This window comes from Carica papaya, chromosome 1 (assembly GCF_054855325.1).
Source record: "Carica papaya isolate Zhongbai chromosome 1, ASM5485532v1, whole genome shotgun sequence".
Taxonomy (NCBI): Eukaryota; Viridiplantae; Streptophyta; class Magnoliopsida; order Brassicales; family Caricaceae; genus Carica; species Carica papaya.
This window is the reverse complement of record NC_142309.1, coordinates 9,071,775-9,090,265: the sequence shown is the minus strand read 5'-3', so window position 1 is coordinate 9,090,265 and position 18,491 is coordinate 9,071,775. Positions and strand designations below refer to the sequence as shown.

The following is an 18,491-nucleotide window of genomic DNA, read 5'->3' as shown; positions in this document are numbered from 1 at the left end:
TGTTATTACCCTAACATAAAGAATTTTTTTAATGAATCTGTTTTATTATTTAATCATAATCTTTTATTTGATTATTGAAATTTAATATATTTAATATTTGAAATATTCAAAATTATTTTAAATTAATTAAATATTTTATTATTTATTACATGTCCCATACGAATATACTCTTTCATAATAATATATTTATCCAAAAACATTGCATATCGTTTTTAGAATTCGAAAATTGATTCAAAATTTAAAATTATAAAAAATGATTTTATAAAATATTGTTTTTGGTGGAAGAGAGAGGGGGCCGAACCCAAATGAAGAACAATTGGATTGGGGCATTTTGCAAGACAGACGAACGACCCAGCCTGTTCGGTGCTGTCAATAGGTATTGAGAGGCTAGGGTTTATAAATGCATCGCTAACCACAAGAGATCGAACGAGCCGCCGCTTCTGAGTTAGCTGTGGTTTCATAGAATCTTACCAGAGAGATGGATGCTATGAAACCTCTTGCGAAACAGTTAGAGAAAAGAAGATGACGACGACGACGAAGATGAAGGAAGCGTCATGCATCGTGAAGATGCAGTCCTTTCGTCAAGTCAGTGATCAACCAAGATAATCTCGTCTCTTGGGTGAGCGTCCTTTTAATCTTTTATTACTATGCTTTTGCACTTGATTTGGATTGCGTCACGATCGGTTGAAGCGGGAGTTGAGGAAAACAAGAGAAATTTTTTGATCTTTCATTTCAATCACTGGTTGTTTGGGTCAAGCAATGAACTTTGCTAAAAAAATTATCCAGGTAACTTCATTTATAATTAGGGTCAATTTGGATTTGCGGTCATTTTTCTTTAAATAATTTGAGTTTGTTAAATATAATTGATTGGATTTTGAATCTCGTTTCCTTGTTTGGATCTAATATATGTGAATTAAATTGTTGATTATATACGGATGGATACTGGAATTAAATTCTAGTAATTTACCTTTCTGTTCTCTGGTTGTCATTTTCAGTTATATATCCTAAGTGAACTGGTATACCGATTTTCAAAGCCTAATTTATCCATATCGTGGTTGTATCTGCTTCATGCAGGAGAATCTATGGCAATTTCTGACTTTTTTTTTCCAATTGTGTGGACAATAATTTTTCTTGTAGATGGCATGTATTGATTTGCTATTTAAAAAAAGTATGTATTGATTAACAACTTTTAGGTTTAAATACTACTTAATGCAGTTATTGCAATCTGGCCTTAATGGTTAATATTGGTTGTGACGTATACTTGGACATTTCTGCTGGTTAAAATTTAGGTTTAGGTTTAGTCGCATTTTGCGTTGACCAACATAGATCCCAGGAATGCATTCATTTGTATCATTTATAAACGCTATATCGTAACCATGATCATGCACACTTGATTGATGGATAATGCATCCTCTTAGTTTTCCTTTTGAAGAAAACATGCAACCTCATGATTTGTCGTTATCTAACTTTTTACTATTTCAAGATTTATTATTAATTTGTAATGTAATTAACTAATATAACACCATATTTTATATTGACAGCACTTTTTACAATAAGCTTTATGCACTCTTTAAAAATGGCCCAAAACTGGAGGACGCTGAACAATCCCCAACCAAAACCTTCGCCAGCCATTCACAAAATTTTTTTTTCGTTCCAAAGAAAATTGTGTGAATGGCTTGCGAAAGTTTGGGTTGGGGATGAGGAGTGATGCTGGTAACTGAAATTCTCTTAAGGTTATACGCTGCAAAATCTCTTTCTTGATCAACTAGCGAGTGATGTCAATACAGTAACTGTACTAAACCGGAGGAGGTTGAGCAATTCTGTGAATGGCTTGCAAAGGTTTTGGTTGGGGATGAGGAGTGATGCTAGTAACTGAAATTCTCTTCAGGTTATACACTGCGAACTCTCTTTCTTGATCAACTAACGAGTGATGTCAATACAGTAAACCGTACTAAACGGGGGAAGGTCGAACAATTCTGTGAATGGCTTACAAAGGTTTTGGTTGGGGATGAGGAGTGATGCTAGTAACTTAATTCTCTTCAGGTTATACACTGCAAACTCTCTTTCCTGTTAACTAGCGAGTGATGTCAACGCAGTAAACCGTACTAAAATTTTCTTATGCAGTAGTAATATGTTTTTTCATAGCACTTTTCAGGTACTTTTGTTTTGCTGCAGACTACATAGACAAGTGGAAGGAAAGATTCATACCAGGAACGACTTTTATGCTGCCTGTCAATTGAAGTATGATCCACAGCAGAGCTAGAAGAATAGAGGACACAGATTTTCATACCATAGTAAACCCAAATAAACGTGCATTTGATTATGTTATCAATAGCATATACAGACTCCGTATCATACAGTGGAGGAGATCATGCGTCCCCTTGTTTTTCATGTTTATTTTATTAAGAATTTTCTAAAATGGAAGGCTGGACAAACTAGCTTCTTGTTCGTTATAGCAAATGGATGTTGATAATTTCTTGTGCTTATCTGGATGATATGATGTCAGAACAGGTTCTTCATTGAGAATTAATATTCCAGATGGAGGAATACAGATTGCAGTATATCTTAGGAATTTGGACCTTAAAGAGGAAAAGGATTCTAGTCTCAGCTGAGTTTCCGGGGAATCATGTTTGTGACATGAATTGGAGGCAAGTTAATGGAAGAGGTAATATTTGCTGGCTGAGGTCTGCAACGTTCACATCCTATATCTACTTTTCTTATTGTGTGATAAAATGATGAAGAATCACTGATTAGTTTTTCATGATTCATAAAGAAGATTACATGAATATGATTTGAAGTTTAATCTGATCATGATCTCCAAAAAAAAAAATAAATAACATTCACAGAATTGTACAGCCAAAACTGTTTTCCACTTAAAGTTGTTTTTCCAGAAGTCATGTTTAAAGTATTTTTATCTTTTTCCTCACAGCACAAGCATCAGATTTGCGTCAAATGGACACTAAGTAAATTAATAAAATAACAATAACAGTTATTATCCAAATCCAACATTTTCTTGTCTTATCACTGACTTTATTGGTTAAATGTTTTTCTCTAACTGTGTTCTCTTGGTATTGATCTTCTTCATCATTTTCTTTCTAGTTGTATGTCATTTCTCCATCATGGGGTTGAATGGGTTAGGGTTAGGGTTATGGAATGTTTTCATCAATTGACTTCCCCCCCTCTTTTAACGATATATTATATCTTATTCTTGCTTATATTGCTACCATAATTGTATAATCTATGTTGTGCCTTGTTCTGGTAGTCTTTACTTTGCTGTTCTCTAGTGGGCTTTATAAATTACAACTTGACAAATTAGTTTGTTATGTTTGGCATTGTGAATTTTCTTTCTTTGATATTCTTCCCTTCTGAAATTAATTAGAGTAAGCATACAAGTAAAGTTCTCTTAGTGTATATTGGATAATCAATTTCATGCTTTTAATGCTCAATTACGTTGGTGGTTCATTTATAAAAAGTTTTTTTCAATGAAATTGCTTTGCTCAAGAATGGATTCAAACCTGAAGTGTTGATTTCTTGTCACAATCTTCTTTGGCAAATAATGAATGTCCTTTTCATTGTGAGAGATGCAATTGAATTCCTTCAAGCTTTATTGTGTTGAGAGCTTCTTTCTTTGGTAGTCTTTACGACATTTTCGTGTTGGGGCAAATGGTTTGAAAAGTATCATATAGGAAGTAAGTCCTAGTGCTATGTTTAGAACAAAAGAACATCACTTGTGGAAGTCATTTAGAAAACCACTCTTTGATTCATTAAGGAATAGTCAAAATTGTATTTAAATGATAAATTGACATTTAGGAAAATTTTATATGAAAGTGGAATAATCAATTTTTAATTCCGTGAAAATTGATAGAATTTAGAGTTCAGTGTTTCAACATTACTTGGAATTTCCTAGAAGGTAAACTTTTATTATCTTTCAATAATATTTTCATTATCCCATAGTCAAACCAAGTGTGGATTTTCAAATAAATTCAAAAAATAGTTAAGTTGTTCCAAATATAGCATGAATCTGTTATTTATTTCTAACTGCAGAGTGTTCTTAATTCTATCCTTTAGCATGGTGCCTAAGAAATGATACAAAACTGAGAACCAACTTACTCGTATAATATTCTTTATCTCTAATGTTTAATGGGGACTAATTTTGGTAAATGCTTGCTACCTCTGCAAACTGGCCGAGGAGAGCTGCAGACACCTTCTCTTGCAGTGTCCTGCTGTCTATCAGCTGTGGTATATGGTTTACAGTTGCTTGTGAGTTAGCTGGGTTTATTTGGGCTCAATTAAAGATGAGATATGGGCGTGGGAGCATCTTAGAAACAGCTGTATTCTTGCTGACACGATCCCTATTGCACTTATGTGGACATGTGGAAGGTTAGGAATAGTAAAGCGTTTGAGGGTTTTGATGTGCTGAAAATAGATGTTTTGCACTTTTGGTCTTGGAGGACTAAGCTGTAAATAATTGTACATGTTTTGCACTTTTGGTGCTCGTAGCAATACAACTATACTACTTTTCATTTAAAAAATGTTTTATTTTCTCTCCTTTATCTGAATTTACTATTTCATTGTGCACATTTATTTTTGACTAACATGAAAAGTTCATCCTTTAGCTTCAGTGTGATAAGGAAAATTGCTTTTCACTATAATACTAGAGTAATTCCTTTGGCTTAAGTATGGTGTGAAAATTGTTCGGTCACCATAATATACTTGAATAGTTTATCTTGCTAATGACAGTTTCTTTTTGACATGTCTAAATCATAGAATTAGCGGACTTAAGGAGACTTCATTTCTTTTATGCAAATGTTGGGAGAATAAGTGATGCACTCACCTCAGAAGGAAAATGTTAATGTAGAATCTGTAGATAGACTAAGCAGCTTTCCAGAAGATCTTTGCAAGCATATTCTCTATATGCTCCCTATACAAGACGCAATAAGAACATGCATTTTGTTCAAAAAGTGGAGATACACCTATGAGTGTCTTCATAATCTTGTATTTGATTCCTTACAATTTGTTGGTGCTGAAAGTAGACAGACTTGATCATTTTGAAGAATTCATAAACCAAATGCTGTTGTATCATGACGACACAGATATACCAACTATCAAATTCAAATTATGTTGAGGAAGAGTATACATCATTTTAAAGGCCGAGTTTGATTTTGCTTTGAAGCATAATTTGAAGATCTCGTTATTGAAGCTCTTTTTTCTGAACTAAGTTGGTCTGGCTCTTTCATCTTTTCCTCCAGAGCATTCAAAAGATTTTCTTTTTTGGTAGGATGCTATGTTCTCAGATGGTCCACATCCATTTATTTTTTCACTCTCAGAGAGTTGCGTCTGGGAGGTGTCATTTTCTCTGGTGGTGATCTGACAAGGGAATTATTCTCATCAAGTCCAGTGCTGGAATCCATGCAATTGAGGAATTGTGATCTGTATTCTCTAAAGGTTCTAAATATCTCTGCTCTCAGACTCAGATATCTTCAGATAGACTATTAGTGTGGGCTCAAAAACACTAAGATCAATCTTCATACCCGAAGTCTCAAGTTATTTATATTAAGAGAAAATCTTGCACAAAATTATGATATTAGGGACGGTTCTATTCATTATGCACGTATTCAAGTTGGAAAAGTTTACAGAAATAAAATGAGTGTAGATGTTCTTAGTCGACTGCATTTAAGTTGCTGACTAAACTCTGTAGTGTTAAGGTGGTGGTTGTGGATAATTTGTTCCAGGAGGTGTATGCTTTGTCCATTTCTTCTACTTATTGAACGTTCCTTTTTTTATTGCTAATTACTTGATTTTTTTAATGCATCCTCTTACGTTTCCTTTTTAAAAATGCAAGTAACCTATGACATTCCTTGGTGTTGCAGGTTCTCTTTTACAGGGCCAGTAATTCATGGATATATACAAATGCAATTACTATTAACAACCTAAGCAATGTATATCTGTCTGTCTGGCTGTCCAAGAGACATATATAGATGATTATGGTCCTCCTTGGTAGAATGCTGAATATACATAGCGCTTAGTTTCTAATGCTTGTGAGTTCCTAAACTTTGATTCTCTTCTTATTTAACTCGTATGTATTAGCCACTATCATTTGAGACAGAAGGTTTTTAATTGTTGAAATCCATGCTTGCCATAGTTATTATTATTATTATTGTTATTATTATTTTGCTTTTCTGAACTATATTAAAATGTGCAAGCACAAGAACAGTCTTCCTACATGTTGACTTTGGAATGGAATTCAGAAACCTTGAGACTATTGGGATGCCAAATTGTCTGGAATTTTTTTACATTAACATGTTTGTTGGACATGAGATTGATCTTTTCCTGGTGAAAGTTTTCTTTGAGAATACGAAAACATTAGTGAAGTTGACCATCTCTACCTTTCAGAATAGTACCGAAGCTGATGATGAAAAGAAGTCTAAGATTATTCAGAAGTTATTGGTATTTCCAAGAGCTTTAACAAAAGCAGAAATATTTCTCTTGTAATTTAAATTTATTTTCTGAAAAGAGGTAATAACGTTTATGCTACTTATTTTCAACAAGGGGTTCTCATGTTTGTACTTGAGTTTCATGTATTTGCATTTAAGTTAACGAGATGCCCTTGCCAACTTTAGTTGAGAGATTCTTGTGGTAAATTCTTTTCTTGGCAATGCATAAATTAAACATTTCTGCTTATTGTTGGGAATTTTCCGTTGGAAATTTGGAGTATCATTACTGAAATGCTCATGCTTTTGTAAGTGACATTATTTCCTTAGCCAACTATTGGTTCCTGCTAGTGGTTTGTGGAACTGGAAAATTAGTGTGTGGTTGGCTATATCTATGGTGCTTTGATCATGTCCTAAGGAGTGGAGAATCATGTGTTGGTCTGCTATATTTTTAGGGATTTCTATTATTTTCACTGTGGAATTCTTAGGTGCATAACCATGGTAAAACATTTTTAAATGAAGGGAAAGCTTTGAACAAGTTTAAACTGCAATGTACATCAGATTGTTTGTGTCCCTTTTGAGTTGTTTTAAGGTTTTTCCAATGAAAGGAAAAAGAAAAAAGAAAGAGCTCACTCTCTACTGATTTCATTTCTACTGTTTGTTTGGTTGGAGGAAAAATTTTAAATTGCTGACTGGTTGTTGTGTGGAGAAGGAAGAAGATTAGTGTTTGACTTCATAAAACAATAGTTTAACTCTTTTGTCCTGTACTTTGGGCGACTTACATTAATGAGGCTATTACATCCCTTTGAAGGAAACCAAGGAAAAAAAGGAGCTAACTTGATAGGCTAATGATAGTTTAGCCTCTTTCTGTATATTAGGGGCAAATTTTGTAGCCATAATGGTATATATAATTGTTTATATGTATTATATATTGAAAGAGCCAGTAGAAAGAAACGCTGGGGAATCAGGAAAGTGAAAAACTTTTCTTGAGATAAGAGTATGGAGGAGATTGGTAGCTTGTTTTTCTTTCTTGTGTTGATCTCCTTTTGGATGTTAGGTAATGGAATTGCTAAAACTTTTGGTCTTTAACTCCCTCTTTGAAGGACTTTTTCTAGTTTGATTGTCTTCTTTTCGTAAGCCCTAAAGTGGCAGTGTTAGTTGAAGTGAATTGATATCGCAGGTTATGATTGAAGTATGCAAATTTACCATCTTTTTTGTCTCTTCTCTTATTGGTTTTGATCTCTGTCTTATGCTCTGCTGAGCGTGAATTGAGTGATAATTAGGTGTTTGGAAATTCCCAAGAGGAATTTTTGGCTTTTGAGGAAAATTCTTATGGTTTGTGATTGATCGCTGTGACGAAAATAAAAAAAGTAGTCATAAACTAAAATCCAACATCATAGAGATCAAACACCAGAGTAGAAACAAATGGTGGCTGGTAGTGTTCCATTTTGAAATCTTCATTTGATTAACATAATTTAGTTGACACACTCAACAATCATTTTTTGGCTAACTCTTATTCTGTTTCTTTTTTGCTTGTTTAACTTGAGTAATGTTATTCTATCAATGTGGACGAAGAGATAAATAGCTTTTTTTTTTCTTTTTTCTTTTGCTGGTGATTATTTGATTGTTTTCAATAAATTTTGTGATTAATTTTTTTTAAAGTTTTACTTTGATTATTACTAAATTTAATCATGATTTAGCCACACAATATTTAAGAATTAATCATTTTTTAATGTTTACTTTAAAATAAACAAATTTAATGTTTAATTAGTGAAAAAAATATGGGTTTAACATTTATTATATTCTAATTAGTTCAAGGGTCTGAACTTGAATAAAACACAACTGGATGATTCAAATCAGATATTGATTCATCCTGTTCAGCCTTGTCAATGGGTATATACATATATTTATATGTATACACACACATCTTGTTTGTGTTTTGGGAGGTTGTATAAATTTATAACTAACGAGGAGGGATTTAACAAGCCGCTCCCAATCAGTGAAGTAGACTGAGGGAAGTGTCCAAGCTGTAGTCTTATAAAATCTTACCAGGGAGATAGATTCTATGGGACTTGTTGAGAAACAGCTAGAGGAAGAAGATGACCACGACCATGAAGATAAAGGAAACATCATGAAGATTCTAAGATGCAATGCCTCATTCAATTCATTAATTTACCAAAATAATATTGGTTGCTTAACATGTCTTTTGGGTGAGTCTCCTTTTCATTTTTATCACTGTGCTTTTACATTAGATCTAGATGGTTGAAACGAAAATTGAGAAAAATATAGGGAGAAGTTTTGATTTTTCACGTCAATCTTTGGTTGTATAGGTCAAGGCATAAACTTGACTCAAAAAACCATCTGGGTGACATAATTTATATTCACGTTGGAGAAGTGTACAAAAATCAAATGTATAAATGTTCTTAGTAGTACTGTGTTTAAGTTCCTGACTGAATTCTATAATGTTACTATAGTAACTATGGATAACTTTTTTTGAGAGATATGTTTGCTCATTTCTTATACTTCTTGATTTCTCTTTTTAATAAAAGAAGGAAGCTTTTGACAAGGGCCATACTGCTCTCATAGAGCTCCTACACCACATTTTGTATATTATCTGTAATGTTATCTACCAGCATCCTCGTCATAAATGGAAGAACTTACAGTTCTTGTCTTTAGAGGCTGTGAGTTTGTAGAGAATATTGATCACAGTAGAGAACTCAAGTCATTAGTTGTTCTTGAGATATTTGGTGACTAGATCATTGATCACATCAGGGAACTCAAACACCAGTATCCAGTCCTTACCATCTGTATTTAACCTTGTTAACCTTCACCATCTATTGTTAAGAGATTGCAATTCACTTGAAACTCTTCCAGCCATGGGAGGGCTTAAAAATCTTGAGGTACTTGATCTCAGAAATGCAATTTCTTTGAGGGGCTTCGGTGAAGAGAATTTTTCAAACCTCCGCCAACTTTTCCTACCTGATTGTTCCTCCCTTCAAATTTTACAAATTCTTGATCATCTTGAAATGCTAGAGGTGTTTGATCTCTCTGATTGTACAGCTTTGTCAATAGATTATAATCTTAAGAATTTGTTTAGACTTTGGAAACTCAACGTCTCTGAAATTCAATAATTTTTAGTTACCAGCCAACTAAGTCTATTAAATCCCAAAGCGTGACTAGGCCAGGCTGAGGATAGACTGGAGGGCCCTGTGGTGGTACTTGCTGATACGGTGGGGGCACTGAATTGTACTGTGGTGGTGTCAGGTGGTACTGTGGCTGGGGCACCGGATCATACTGCAGTGGTCCCGGGTAATACTGTGGAGGAGCAGGGTCATACCAGGGTGGCTCGGAATCCTCTCGCTGCAATAGTGGCTCAACCTATGGCAGCGGGGAAGGGTCAAGTAGCTCCTTCCTCTCCTCTCGGCTCTGCTGGGCAGCAATGAATCTCTCCAGCATCTCAAATATCTGGCCAACATTTTCCCTAAGCGAACCATCCTGGGCTGCTCGGTTTAGTGGGGGTCTTCCTCTCCTCATCTCTCTGTACCTGTATTTCATAAGGAATGGTTGAGTGATAATTCATTGGTTTGGTGTTTCTCTAAGTATCATTGTGTAAAGAACGGGTCCGAGGAATGCGGCTTTGATACCAACTATAAAGACTCCGGAAATTCAAAAGGAAATATATAATAATTTAAGTGCGGAAGTGAAATAAAAGGTTAAGGTTTATATCTCTTACACAATAACTTAAACGTACTAAACAAATATTACGGAATAAATTCTTTGAAAAAAACATGAGAAATGAGAAAAGTAATAGAAAATATAAAGTATCTAGTATCTACTCGCAATCTTCTTGCGGATTGGGCTCTAGAACCAGGTTCTCTTGATCTGAAATAGTTAAATAAAGGATGAGCTACACTAGCTCAGTAAGGATATCACATTATATCACCGACACAGAAGTAAAGGTTGGTAGAAAACCAAAACAACTAATGGAGTACTAAATTTAGCAAATTCGTTTATTAATCTTAAAATCATTTATCGTTCACTTACCATTGTGGAATTCATGAAAACAACCTATAGAGACAATAATACCATACATATCATAACTTCATGCACAATCAGTAACATAGAATATATCATAAATTCATATTCATTAACAATAAACCAAATCATAACATTTTCTCGTTTCACCAGCCTACTAGTATTCATGGAAGTTTATAGGGGTGTTCTCGCTACACATGAACCTTTTTTCCCTAACAATATCAATTACAGGGTCGTCCTCATACCCCATCCGGTATGAGCACCCAAGACATTAAACCTCAATACCCCGTCCAGTTTGAGGGTAAAGTAGGTCATCCTCATACCCCGTCCGGTATGAGACAACATTCACAGTAGGGTTCCCTATGTACCCGGTCCGTCTACCATCTCCCAAGATATCTAGTAAGGCTGTCATTCTATCTGTTTATTTGATCACACCCTTTTTTTATTTTCCTTTAGTCTCTATTATCAAATCAAATATAATCACATAAATAAATAAACATACATCCGATAATGCAATCATGTCTCAAATCCCAAAATCAAACAGTAGTCAAATAAGACAGTAATATATGTATTTAAACTATAAAATAGATAAACAAGATATCATCATACTTTTAAACTGTAAAATAAATCAACAAAAATCAACAGAGAACAATATCCGGTTCAGGTTCCATTAGCAATCCGTGATTAAGTATGCACATCTATTTAATTTGTACAAAATATCGTATTATTATTTATTCAAACTTCAATTCTATAATGGGAAATAAGGTGAGGGTTTTTACTTGATTTGATGTCGAAAAGTTAAATGATTTACTGCGCCTACAGGCGGTCCCTGGATTCCCTGAATTTTTATTCGGAAACTGAAACGCGCTTATGGTACCTACAAATATCCCAAATAAACCCAAAAATCAGTCCCAGGGCCTACTCAGCCAATTTCGAAAATCCGGCACGGCAGCTCCGCCGTGCTCTAGCGACTGCGCTGCCGTCCACAGTGGCGGTCCGCCTCGAGTCAGTCCTTTTCAGCCAAATTTGGTCAATTTTACATCTATTCCTGCGAGCACACATGCTAAAGGGCCTCGGTGGGCCGAAAAAATACGAAAAATTAAAACTCACCGGAGGCGGGGCTCTCCGGTGCGGCGGCTCCTCCGGCTCATGTTGCAGTTGGGTGTTTCGCTTTGGTCAACCTGTAGAGAAGAAAACAGTGATCACAACGGTGAAAAAATTACACAAAACGGGAATCGAGAAGGACATCATCGGAGGCAATTTTTGAAATTCCCAGCGGCGGCGATGTCGAGCTTCAACTGTATTTTTAGGTCAATTGGTCAATTCTTTCACTTCGATTTGGCCATGGATGGGTTTATAATTGAATTTCGTGCAAAAAAAAAAATTTACCTTTTTTGGCAGTCGAAAAGGGTTCCGGTGCGGCGGCGAGTGGCGGCGGCTTGGTTGTCTTCTCCGGCGAGGGGGTCTGGCGGCTAGGGTTAGGGTTAGGGTGCGAATGGAGTTATTTATACACATTCGCTTTTGATCTGAGCCGTCCATCACTTTTGATCTGGACCATCTGATCGCGATTGAATAGGGAGTGAATTTGGACCGTTCATCGTGGTTCAATCTAAGTCATCCGTGCGCGATTCACTCTGGGCTGTCCGTGCGCGCGGGAACGGACCTCAGCCGTTCGATCGCACGCATGCGGATCGCTCACGTGGCTCTCCCCGCGTGGCCTCCCGCATCAGCGCCTCTACCACTTGGCGTGTCTTGGTTGGTCGGGCGTTTGATGTGGCGCAATTTTTTTAAATTGCGTTTGAACTCCCGGTTTCTGATTTTTTTTTAAAAGTACTCCGAGAACTCATATTTTTACCTTTTTTTTTCAAAATTATTTTCAATTTAATATTTTATTAATTTACTTAATTTTTTATTAAATTAAAATTAAAAAATATAATAAAATAAATTAAATAATTAAAAAATTGTATTTATTAAAAAAAATAAATAAATAAATAATAAAATTCTAGGTGGGTGTTACATAAGCAGCATCTATACTTCGAAACTTTGGATGGTATCTGAATCTTCAACCTGTATCTAACACCAATACTTAGACGGTTTACCCTTCATTTCCACCCTGACTAACCTGACCGGCTTATTGTTAAAAGGCTGGTCAAAGTTACGAGAACTACCACACCTGGATATACTTATGAGGTTTGAGGTTCTCGATCTTTCTGGAACAGCTGTGGAACATCGTCCTTCCTTGAAGACATTAGACAATCTTGCCAGCTTTTACTAGAATCTTGTTGGAATTGAGCAGACTGCAGCATTTTGGAATCACTAAGTCATTTGGAGGTTCTTGATTTGTAGGGCACCAGAATCAATGGATATTTTGTATATCTCAGAGTTGACCTGCCTTAAACACCTTGATCTCCCTTTCGAGGAGGTTCATGAAGAACTTGATTGGAGGAGGATAAAGCGCCTACTGTGGAACTATCAGTTGATTTTGGCATCTTTAAGGCAGAGAAAATATTTTGAGTGGAAATAATCATCAAATATTAGTGGGTGGCATCAAGTTTTTTCAAAATTGGAAGAAATTCTCATGTTATGGGACACATACTTCAAGCAATTTCATTTCTTTGTTTTTCCTCCTACGAAGGAAGGTGAAGATGGCGCTTTCTTTAGATGCAGAGATGAACCTAAAGTTTAGAGATATTTACACAAGAACTAGATGTTTCTCTAGTTACCTTGGAACCCACAGCAAAACTTTAGAAATTCACTTCCACAGTCTTCTCTTTGGTCTTGAGAGAATTCCAAAATAGGCTGAATATGTATATTTGTGTGATGTAAGTATAAGTTGCTTGTCTGGATTAGTTGTAAACAACATCAGGGCAATGAAAAGTTGTTTCCTAGAGATATGCACTATTATGGAGTCTGTTTTCACTGGAGGAGAGGAAGCCATTGGACTGCAAAACTATCTTGAGGCTCTGTGGGTTTTGAACCTTATTAATTTGAAGAACATATGCAGTAGCAATGTACACTTGAGAGCTTCAAGAATCTTAAATATTTGTACGTAGACTGCCGTCCAACTTTTTGTTTGAAATATAAGTTTAAAGAATATATTATCCGCATCAAGAGGATGTCATCCATATACAAAACTTATAAGTCAATCAAAGTGTCAATGAGATTCATTAAATCCTCCATTGAATGAAGATGATGACCTGATAACATAAAACTAAGGGTTTGGAACCATTTATTTTTAAGTACTTCAAAACCATCTACATCCTCACTCCTGTCAAAAACCCTTCTATTACTCTCGAACAACACAACTTAAAAAATAGTAAGCGGTATTAGGTCCACTTGTTTCCTTCAGCCACTAATGCCCTTCCACATCCAAATTTCGTCTTTCATCAAACCTGTCATAACCCAATTGATTTCTAACGGCCCATAAATCATAGTTCAGAGCTTATAAAGCATAGGATAACTAAAGCAGAACGTGGTTACAAGCATCCTCTGCCCTCTTACAAAGATAACAAGTGTTGACTAAAATCTTGCCCTATCTCCTCAAATTATCTATAGTCAAATTGACTCTCTAATGACCATAGACTGCTGTCCACTACTTCATACTGTTTTCTCCTCAGCGCAACAACCAATTAACCTTGAGATACTTCATATTAATTAATTATTGTGATAATCTCAAGAGTATATTTGAGTTTGGACAAGAGCATGTTTAATGCCAAATCTACATAAACTACATTTATTTGAACTACTGGAGTTGAGGAGCATTGGAGCTGCAATGCCATCTCTCCAAAGATTAACGGGTGGAGAATGTCCAAAGCTTGATAACAACTTGTTTACATTCTTCTTTCTTTTTGCTTGGGCAATAAAAATTGGAAAGTAACCAGAAGCTCTGAAATTGAGGAACAACATAATAGTGTCTCTAATCCCTGGTTATCGTGTCCAGGCCTGCCTTGGCTTGCCAAGCCTCCCTTGCCCCATGAAAAACATGGCCTCCCAGGCATCAACGCATGAAATTGTACAGGCCTGAAGATTTTCAAGACACTGAGAACTTAGTTCAGGTTTCTTATGATTCCTGTTTTATGACATTTGCATCCATTCATTTAACTCTCTCTTTCATTATCTTCATCTTTTGGGTGCTAATAAGATCAATTTCTAAATTATTATGCAGCAAGAGAAACCACTTTGTCTAACGGTTATATATTGAATATTATCGTATATATTTTTATTGACAGCTTGATGAAAGTAATTTATTCATCAACTCAGAATTTTTGTCTAATTGTTACTAAAAACATAATATTTCATAAGTATGTACGTGTCACATAAAATTACTTCTCCTGCAACACAGATTGATTTTACATGTGCGTGCAGTATGGTATCCGATTCTTTGGTCTTGTACTTTTAACAGATTAGGTTAATATTACATCAGAGAGGCCATCAGAAGCACTTGAAGAAAATCAAGAAAATGCCTAATTTGCAGAAAGAAAACATATGCTTACTGTATTAAATAAATAGATGTAATCACTATTTTCCAATCTTTAGTAACTTGAACATATTTTTGATATTATGTAAGCAGTTGAACCAAATATGTTTGCGTATGAATATTATATAATATATGACTGACTGCATGAAGATTGCAGGGGATAAGGAAAAAGAAAAACCAGGAAGCAGGAAGAAATAGTTTAAATGCCTATTTGCTTATAATAAAATCTGGGTCTATGAGTTGCAGAGATTTGTTAGATTTTGGATGGAATGTGGAGTGTATATATTTAGTGTTTTAGGGAAATAACTGCACATACTTTTTAGATCAACTTTTTGATCAAATTTTATTTGGAAAAAATATATATTAAATAAGAAATAAAATAGCACAAGTTTCTCTTAAAATTTTGTTAGATGTTTAATTTGATGATGGTTCAAATTTTGGGGGTATAAATTATCACTGTCAGCTGTAAATTGATTGCAAACTAAAAATTGTGATGAACCAACAAAAGGGTAATTTAATCTTTTACTTGATTAATTAATTATGTAATAATCAAAATTAATCATGGCCAAATAACATGAATAATTAACAAAAACTTGTAGGAGCTATGTTTTTGTAATGTTAATTTTAATTATGAATAACACATAATTTTATTTTTTATTTTTAAATGTAGTTTTATCTTTATAAATTTGTCACTAAAGAAGCTCCTTCTTGTAGTGTTTATATCCACATTATGAATATTTTAGACATGTATATATGCTGTAAATATTTTCGTATACAATTATGTTTTAATTACCAACTAATATAAAAGTATATTTGAAGCAAATTTTTAAATTACATATACTATAGAATGTAACTCTTCTTCCATATATATTAGAGAAGAAACTTCTTTTAGTATTTAAGAAATTTAATTTTTTTTTTTACAAATTATTAATTGATATATTCTAATAAAAGTAAAAATTTCAAATTATCTATGCTAATATATAAATCATTTATATATATATATTTTTTGAGAATAATAAAAATAATGAACAAATAACCCACATACACAACTAGTAATTAATGTACTTAAAAGGAAAACCTAACCTCTATAAATTCACTCTACAAAACTTAGTCTTCATCGTGTCTCTCGCACATGCGTGACCAATGGGACCCCGCATCAAGAAGCTCCAATCATCCAAAACATGGGCCCACTCTATCACATCTCTACAGTTTCCGTGGGCCCATCAAACTATACGTACGTGTGTATACACATACTTGTATTATAGTTACATGTGACTGTACGTATTTTTCTACTACAGAGCAGTGCTTAATTAGGGTTGAAAAGATGATGGGCATGCATGAATGCTACATACACACGATATGTACGAGAACCGCTATATATATGTATATTTACATATACGATCAAAGCCGTTTATCTCATATTTACAAAAGATATGTATATATGTAGGCCTAAACTGGATGTACCTAGCTTTCCATCCCTGTCGCGGATGGATGATTAAATTTTAGTGTTTTATAGACTGGGGGTTAGCTTAGGGTTCATCTTGTCTCATTCCACGAGAAAGGTGAAACAAATTATTGAAAATGGACAGATACTGAAATTAAAAAGAAAAATAATAATAATAATAATAATACGAGATTTAAAAGAAATAGTAGAAACGATGACCCTCCATATGTAATTTGATCTTAAAAGACAAAAGTGAAAAGAAGAAGAGAAAAGCATGAAGACCCAGCTTATGAAGTACATCTATGTACGTAAATATGTATGTAGAGGCAAAGTTTAATAGCAGATTAGGAGACATAAAGTTATAATTGGTGTATTTTGGAGTCATTCTAATCTTGAAATAGATATAAAGAGTAACACATCTTTTAACGTACAAGTAGTTTATAGGCTTTTCATAGAAGAAAAAAAAAAAAAAAAAAAAAGATGTTGTAGGAGAATGTATGAATTATGTATGTAGGAGAATGTATGAATTATGTATATAACTCCGTTAATTTATATTAAAATTTATAAATACATAACTATCTCACCTTATTTAGAATGATTACTCTGTTCCTTATTTCTCAAGAGGATCGAAGTACTACACTTTCAAAAACTTTTGAAACTATACTATATCTTCATACATCATATTAAAAAAATTAATAAAACAAGAATAAATTAATAAAAGTCCGAACTCTGGATATTAAGCTCTTATCAATTAACACATTAGTAGGATCCAAACGTGTTTTAATTAATATTACTAGATTAAGTTATCATAAATTTTTTTTTCTTTTTATATTAAGAATTATAAGCTTTATGATAAGAATGGGAGTAGTTGGGTCCAATTGATTAAACCAACAGAGTTAGTACATTGTATCATCTTTATTTTTTCATTTATTTATTTACTTATTACTTTTAATTTCGGCTTAATAATCACAGTAAAAATTATTATGGATGTAATTTTAATTGATATATTTATTAATTAAAAAAAAAAAGAAAAAGAGAGATGGAGAAAGAAATGAGCAAGTTTCTTTTTCTTTTTCTTTTTCTTTTTTACTTTTTAATTATTGATGTGCATGTATAGGTAGTAAATGAAAGGATGATGGAAACTTAAAAAGTAAAAAAAAATAGAGAGACAACTTAGGTTAAGACCCAAGAAGACTAGTAGGGTAAACATGCATGTATGCAAGAATGTTGTTCAACACTGAGATGACCTTTCTTATACCCACAAAGGACAAAAATTGAAATGTTTGGGTAACACGTATCAGCATTATTTTAAGCCGAAATTGATTTGTCTAAACACCTGATGCTGCCATGAACATATATATATATTTTATGTTTTCTCTCGGTTCGGCAAACCCACTTTATCATACATGAGGGGAAGATTTCAATCATTTTTCAATTGAATCTTTCTCTCTCTTAATTTGTTTCTTTCTCTTTTGAAAGGATGTTCTTTTATATATATATATATATAAAAAAAACAAAGTGCCAAGTAAAGGTGTTACGATTTTATTGATTGTGTTAGATTATAGTAATTGATTAGATAGTTTCCTAATATAACTTAAGTTTTTTGATCAGTTGGTTCAATATATTTTAAAATTATTTCAGAGTTAGAATTTTAATGTTTAAGTTCTAATTATCTTATTTGTATTAAAAATTATTTTAACAAAAAATAAACCCTGAATAGAGACAATAACAACAAAAAAATTGACAAAACACATATAACAACCAAATATAAAGAAAGAAGTTAGGAAACTTATAATTGAAGATGGCATTTCTAAAAACAACAATATCAATATTAAGTGCTAGAGATTTGTAAGATCAAGATTTTGTATAACATATTCAAATGGCATAAAAATCATAATACAAACATATTGATAGACAACAAGAGAAAAAAGCATACCATTTAAACGATTACATAAAACAAACAATGAAGTCTACCTCTCAAGCAATTTTAAAATATTACAACTCGTATCTAGTCCATGTTAAATCAAATAAGTTTAAAATATCACACGATAAAAATTCAAAGAGATACCATAACTAGACCCGAAGCTTAGAACCTATGTGCTCA

At 33.7% G+C, this 18,491-nt stretch overlaps 1 protein-coding gene across 11 annotated transcripts; it reads left to right on the top strand.

The window, feature by feature from the left end:
* The first annotated feature begins 282 nt into the window (after window positions 1–282).
* On the top strand, window positions 283–14,888 carry LOC148269162 (uncharacterized). 11 transcript variants are annotated; one of them, XR_015818594.1, is made up of 7 exons: window positions 286–786; window positions 1,542–2,043; window positions 2,156–2,665; window positions 4,201–4,380; window positions 5,279–5,445; window positions 5,871–6,038; window positions 14,869–14,888. XR_015818594.1 is itself a non-coding variant. In XM_088218472.1 (6 exons), the coding sequence occupies exons 3-6, from the start codon at window positions 2,539–2,541 to the stop codon at window positions 5,976–5,978; spliced, it is 582 nt and encodes a 193-aa protein (XP_088074598.1). In that variant the 5' UTR covers window positions 286–786; window positions 1,542–2,043; window positions 2,156–2,538; the 3' UTR covers window positions 5,979–6,626. The 11 variants fall into 11 exon arrangements, 2 of the variants coding, with proteins under 2 accessions (XP_088074598.1, XP_088074607.1); XR_015818593.1 differs by lacking the exon at window positions 14,869–14,888 and adding an exon at window positions 6,394–6,681; XM_088218472.1 differs by lacking the exon at window positions 14,869–14,888 and having other exon boundaries at window positions 5,871–6,626.
* Window positions 14,889–18,491: the final 3,603 nt, after the last annotated feature.

What these genes read in the sequence shown, in the direction of transcription:
- LOC148269162 (XM_088218472.1), top strand. Translation starts at nt 2,539, where the DNA reads ATGGAGGAATACAGATTGCAGTATATCTTAGGAATTTGGACCTTAAAG. An exon ending in GAGGCAAGTTAATGGAAGAG is followed by an intron (nt 2,666 to 4,200) that starts GTAATATTTGCT and finishes GGAGAGCTGCAG; the next exon opens with ACACCTTCTCTTGCAGTGTC. An exon ending in CTTATGTGGACATGTGGAAG is followed by an intron (nt 4,381 to 5,278) that starts GTTAGGAATAGT and finishes CTTTTTTGGTAG; the next exon opens with GATGCTATGTTCTCAGATGG.